Source organism: Sinocyclocheilus rhinocerous, unplaced genomic scaffold (genome assembly GCF_001515625.1).
Source record: "Sinocyclocheilus rhinocerous isolate Xijiao unplaced genomic scaffold, SAMN03320098_v1.1 scaffold528, whole genome shotgun sequence".
In the NCBI taxonomy this organism is placed as follows: domain Eukaryota; kingdom Metazoa; phylum Chordata; class Actinopteri; order Cypriniformes; family Cyprinidae; genus Sinocyclocheilus; species Sinocyclocheilus rhinocerous.
This window is the reverse complement of record NW_015634004.1, coordinates 669,610-676,248: the sequence shown is the minus strand read 5'-3', so window position 1 is coordinate 676,248 and position 6,639 is coordinate 669,610. Positions and strand designations below refer to the sequence as shown.

The window sequence follows — 6,639 nt, the reverse complement described above, 5'->3', positions numbered from 1 at the left end:
AAAAATACAATTAAAAAAAACTCCCAATTTCCAAGCAAATTTTACAATTTTTAAAACATGTTTTTTATGTTAATATACAAAAAACTAAAAGCCGGACATGGGCAAAATGGATTTTTGCAGCCTATTTTCAACAAATGGATCACTATACTGATTTACCCTTTTTTATTAATATTTTTTTCTAACAATTTGTATTTTTGAATTAATTTTTATTTAATATTATTAATTCTAATATTACTTTACTATTTTTAATGAATATCTACATTTTTGTGTTGTAAGCATTGCCGTGTGAATAAAAACAGTTACGCTGAGTCAAGTTTTGAATAATGCTGTAAATAATTCTAACATTTTTTACATTTATATTTACATTTACACATTTAGCACAAGCTTCTATCCAAAGCAATTCATCTCAGAGCCAGCAATATTCAAAATATATAATGCCAGGTTTATTAGAAAGCTAGATGAAATTAGATTAAAATAATTTAAATATCTACAATTAATATTTAATATCTGTTTCTGAATAAAAATGATCACACTGAGTCATTTTTGTATAGTCATTTAAATTTTCATCATTCTAATACTTCTGCTATTACTTTACTATTTCATTAATTAAATTATATACATTTTTATGTACATAAATATATGCGGGTCAAAGACGAAAAAGGGTTTAAGCATAAAAACAATAAGTGTAATACTGCTTTAAATTGTTGTTGTTTTCCCCCAAAAAAACAAAAACAATTCTGTTTAATTTAATTGCAATTTTGTTTTGGTTTTTCTGAGCATTTGTATAGTCATTTAAATTTTCATCATTCTAATACTTCTGCTATTACTTTACTATTTCATTAATTAAATTATATACATTTTTATGTACATAAATATATGCGGGTCAAAGACGAAAAAGGGTTTAAGCATAAAAACAATAAGTGTAATACTGCTTTAAATTGTTGTTGTTTTCCCCCAAAAAAACAAAAACAATTCTGTTTAATTTAATTGCAATTTTGTTTTGGTTTTTCGTTACACTGAATGACAATGTAACATTATTTCAACCAAATTTTGACATTTTATTCTCCAAAAACTTATTTGAAACCTTAAAAGTAGACACTTTACTTACATGTAATGTGCTTTCTATGGACATAAAATCACTTTTGTAAATTTCTTTTGATGAGGACATCTTAATGTCTTTGACCCATGCATTTGTAGTCATGTTTTCAGTCGTGTGTCGTCTGATGTCTCACCACAGTTTTGTTCGTCGCTGTTGTCCCTGCAGTCGTTGTGTCCGTTGCACACGGCCCACAGAGGAACACAGTGGTAGTTTGTCCTGCAGTCAAACTCTGTGTGATTGTCACATCTGTACGCCGGACCCACTGCAAACAACATCCCACAGATGACATACTGCATGGCTTTTTCTTCCTCTAATTTAAACTAATCAAATAACAAAACAAATGCATTGTATCGGTGCAGTAATGAGTGGGCAGCTCACTGCATTCGTCGATGGGCTCGTCGGAGTTGTCGCCACAGTCATCGTCCACGTCACACTTCCAGCTCTGCGGGATGCAGCGGCCGTTCCTGCACTTGAACTGTCCGGGTCTGCAGCTCCTGCTGGAGCAGTGAGTGGGATTCTCGTCGGATCCGTCGCCGCAGTCGTTCTCCCCGTCGCACTGCCAGGCCTCAGAGATGCAGCGCTTATTGGCACACTGCCACTGATGAGACTCACACTGATGCGTGGCTGAAGTGCAGAAGGAGAGGAAGATGCATTTCCGAATACATGGCAACAGTTTAATCAAAAGCAGATGTCAGAATAGCAGGGTTATTATAGTTAACTAAAATAAAACCATTAAAAAAACATGTCACTTAAAGGCAGAGTAAGTGATTTTTCAAAAAAACTTTAGAAAACTGATTCGGGCCGAATAGCAAAACAAACTTGTAGCCAATCAGCAATAAGGGGCGTGTCTACTCGTGATGTGGAGGAGAGCGCGTTCAGTGCATGGGACGGACATTAGCCGAGCGACAGAAAGATAGAGATGGCGGATAAAAAACAAAAGAGGAAAACGTCTGCGGAACGATAAGGCAAAGAAGTAGGACCCGTGTAAATATTGGATCAGCTTTCCAGCGCTGGAGAGAACTCAAGGAGCGGAGGCCTGCGATCGGACGCCGAGGTTGCTTTGTTTCTTCTCAATAGGTGAGTAACACCGTGTCTACAACAACTAAAGTCTGCCTACACTGGACGCGATCAAACGACCGTTGAAAACCATTTGAAATGTGTGTCAGCACGTCATAAATAGAACCCCGCAGCAGTTTTCTGTCGGGGATTTGTTGCGCCGCGCCGCTCACGTCCGATGTAGACACGGTGTAACATTGGTTTTGCTTTGTTTCACAGACCTAATCGTTGCCTGGGTTGCGTACGTATATGTGGGGCGGAGCTATCAAAATAGGGGCAAGACCCTTTTGGGGTAGGGGCGTGTTTGTTTTGGTGATTTCAAATATCAACATTGGCTACCAGAAATCACTTACTCTGCCTTTAAAATAAAATAAACGTTAACTGAAATAAAATAAAATACTTTTTTATTTCAGCTAGTTGCCGAGGCAACATTTTAATTTACGTAACCTGATTTGCTAAAATAACTAAAACAGAAATATAAATGAATAAAAACTATACAGACATATAAAAAAAACAAAAACTACTACAAAAGACAAAAACACAACCAAATCACCAAAACTTAAACGAAAACAAAATGGAAAATATAAAAATAAGAAGTGATTAAAAATATGAATAAAAACTATACTATCTAAAGAATACTTGCAGAATAGCACTGTTGTTATTGTTAATGAAAATTAAGTAAAACTAACAATTTTTTTTTTTAAATCAGTGTTTGATTCTTAAATAAATGTTAAATGTTAGAAATGAAATAAATATATAAATATTACACGGGAAAACTAAAATGAAAAATTTGAAATTAAATATGTTTAAGTTCAAGTATTAAAATGAAAGCTATATAGAAATATTAAAACAATTAAAAATCACTAATATTTAAAATGAACACTAACAAGCTACTTAAAAAAATTAATAAACAATATAATGGCATACAAACGATTTAAAACATCTCAGTTTTTAATGAAATATGAAATGTTTGAATTAAAATATAGATATTAAATAAGATATAAATATTACCATATCAAATTTAAACTTGAAAAACTTAAATGGAAATCAGAAATGTTGCCTCAGTACAAAAAATACAGCTAAAAATAAATTAAAGCTTAAGCAGACAGGTTTTTAAAAAAGACAAAAGCACATTTTCTTAAACAAAAATTAAAATGAAAACTGAAAATACAAAAACTTCAAAATACTTTAATAGTACATAAATAACACTGGCATCATCACTGAAAATTGATCATGAAAGTCTAGTTTTGGCATGTTTTCTATTTAGTAAAAATGCATGTACTGTAAATACTGCTGTTTATAACAACATTTTATTATGGGGTTCAAACCTACAACTTTTCAGCTTCATGCCCAGATTGCAGCAAACCTGCAGATACTGACATGATATATGATATATGATAGTTTTTTTCCATACCACACAGCACAGTGTCCTCGTCAGACCCATCGGGACAGTCCTGATTAGAGTTACACAGGAAGTGTGGGCTGGAGCAGTTTCCGTCATTACACTGGAACTGGCCCAGTCTGCAGTGCCGGACGGGACACGTGGAGGGTTCATCCGACCCATCTCTGCAGTCCCGCTGACCGTCACACTTCCACCAGATAGGGATACAGCTTTAGGAACAGACAAATACAAGGTTCAGTTTCAGTTAGGATGCTTGCTCATAAGGCAGCTGTCTATGTAGGTAGTATACAGCAGGCTTTGGAACAGAGTGTGCATGGAGACACTAACCGTTCATTGTCTGCACATCTGTACTGTGTGCTGGAGCACATGGGCAGGCAGCGTGCGACGCCCCCTATCTGCACGGTAAGGAAGTGATCAGGACACTCGCAGGTGAAACCCTGACCTCCGGCTCGCAGAAGACACAGGTGAGAACAGCCTCCGTTATTGACCTCGCAGGGATTCGTCACTACAGGAGCAAGATATAGTGTGAGTGAGACTAGTGAGTCACAAACAAACCAACAAAAAAGTTTCAGGTCTGTTCTGAATCTGTCCTGAATTATGGACACATAAATGCAAATAATAAAATGCAACTAATCATAATCATATCATAACTATAAACTTAAAAAGTAATAGATGACTAAGAATATTTTGAATATTTATTTTAATTCAAACACTGAATACATTTCTCGGGAATTCGTTTATTGTTTGCAATAAAAAAAATCAATGTATATTTATATGTAATTGTAAAATTGTTCTATATTACTCTTATAAAAGTTAATTTAAAATAAATCTAAAATCTAACTTCAAAATGTATTCAAGGTTTTTTTTTTTTTTCAATTATTGCCTATTATTAGTATTATAAGTATAAAACATAAATAAGTATAAAACATAAGAATAATAAATAAATAATAAATAACTAAACATCATAATAATAATTCTAAGAATATTACAAATTAATATTTATTTTAATTTCGCACATTTTCAGGTCTGTTCTGAATCTGTCCTGAATTATGGACACATAAATGCAAATAATAAAATGCAACTAATCATAATCATATCATAACTATAAACTTAAAAAGTAATAGATGACTAAGAATATTTTGAATATTTATTTTAATTCAAACACTGAATACATTTCTCGGGAATTCGTTTATTGTTTGCAATAAAAAAAAATCAATGTATATTTATATGTAATTGTAAGATTGTTCTATATTACTCTTATAAAAGTTAATTTAAAATAAATCTAAAATCTAACTTCAAAATTTATTCAATGTTTTTTTTTTTCCAATTATTGCCTATTATTAGTATTATAAGTATAAAACATAAGAATAATAAATAAATGCTAAAATAATTTTAAATAATAAATAACTAAACATCATGATAATAATTCTAAGAATATTATAAATTAATATTTATTTTAATTTCGCACATTAAATTCCACTGTTTGGTTTTAAGGACATTTTATTGAATTATTTATGATATTAACAGAAAATAATAAAAAAGAATAACCTAATATTAATTTCAATTTTAAACATTGAAAATATTTCAGTGTTTGAAGGAAAAGTTCAATGTTTGGGATGCATCCAGAGTTAGCAATTAAAATAAATATTATTTAATATTTTTTATAATTTTATGATTATTCTCTATTATTTGAACAAAAGTAAATAAAATGCCCTTAAAATCAAACACTGAAGTTTATTTAATGTTTAAAATGTATTCAATGTTTGAAATTAAAATAATAATAACAATTATTATATTATAAATTCCGATTTCAACACTTTTTAATGAATAATAGGGGCAATCTTTAGTAAATCGTTCTTATAATCAAAAACAGAAACATTATAAGAATAATAAATAAATGCATAAATACAAAAAATAAGTAAGCATATAATCACAGGAATAAGTGTAAGAATATTATAAATTAATATTTATTCTAACTTCATACAGATTTAGTTTTTAATTTCAGATTTCAATGTTAAAATCTAAGACCATTTAACGTTTTTGCAAATAATAGAGAAAAATATTAAGAAAATTATAAATTAATATTTATTTGATTTCAAATATTGAATAAAATTCATACATTACATTTAGGACAGCTTTATTTACTTTGATATGATAAACGTGCGGTATTGAATTGAGTCGTTCTTGTTGCTCAGTGTAAATTGTGTAGTCAGTTGAAAACCACTGAGTCAGACTATATCCTCTTACAAAGAACCAGGATGTGGCTCCACAACATGTAGCTGTAGCTCCTCTTTCTAAAGAAAGCCACAGATAAAGAGTTTCAACTACCTGTCCTGGCCATTACAGCAATGATAAAGAGTTTAGTCTTTCCTGTGTCCGAGAAAGGACAGACTGTGTAAATATTGGCAGAGACCCTTAAGTGCCTCAGTGGACGTTTAAAGGAAGTGATAGCGATCTGATGTGAGATAATGAGCGTCCCGCTCGGGTTACGCTGTCCTGGGCTCACCTATGGGCTGGCGGTAGGGATGGCACACGTGGATGTCGAACGGTCGGTGGGTGGTGTTGACGAGCACTTCCCGTCCAGAGCCGTTGTATTTGTTGCCCTTCTCCACCGTGCGCGTGTTCCAGTCCGTCCAGTACACGCTTTCCTCGAACACCGTGATGGCGAAAGGATGCGGCAGGATACCGTCGTACACAGTGTGCCTGTGATTCCCGTCCAGATCAGAGAATCTGAGGAGACAGAACCATCTTAATAATGTTTAACATGTTCATTTTGTGCAAAAAATAATGCATAATTTAGTCAAGACACAGCATCTTAAAAATGGTAAAAACAATGTTGAAAAACCGTTTGAATGATGCACGACCAAATCTTCATTTGTGGGATTTGTCAGCATATAATGATAAATGTGATTAATTTAATCAAATTGATACATTTATTGACATATCATATTTAATGTAGAGAAAGATAAATGTGACCATGGACCACAAAACCAGTCATAAGGGTCCATTTTCATCATCTGAAAGCTGAATAAATAAGCTTTCCATTGATGTATGGTTTGTTAGGATAGGACAATATTTGGCC

General features: G+C 32.4%; 1 protein-coding gene across 1 annotated transcript in view; it reads right to left on the bottom strand.

Annotated features, from left to right (window-relative positions):
• The window catches only part of LOC107744833 (low-density lipoprotein receptor-related protein 2-like), a 133,525-nt gene that overhangs the window by 22,656 nt on the left and 104,230 nt on the right, over positions 1-6,639 (bottom strand). The window contains exons 53-57 of the mRNA XM_016558655.1: positions 6,064-6,287; positions 3,885-4,062; positions 3,570-3,766; positions 1,478-1,723; positions 1,233-1,361 (exon numbers count right to left, since the gene is read on the bottom strand). Of these exons, the coding sequence (XP_016414141.1) occupies positions 1,233-1,361; positions 1,478-1,723; positions 3,570-3,766; positions 3,885-4,062; positions 6,064-6,287 (974 nt within the window). The remainder of the gene's footprint in view (positions 1-1,232; positions 1,362-1,477; positions 1,724-3,569; positions 3,767-3,884; positions 4,063-6,063; positions 6,288-6,639) is intronic.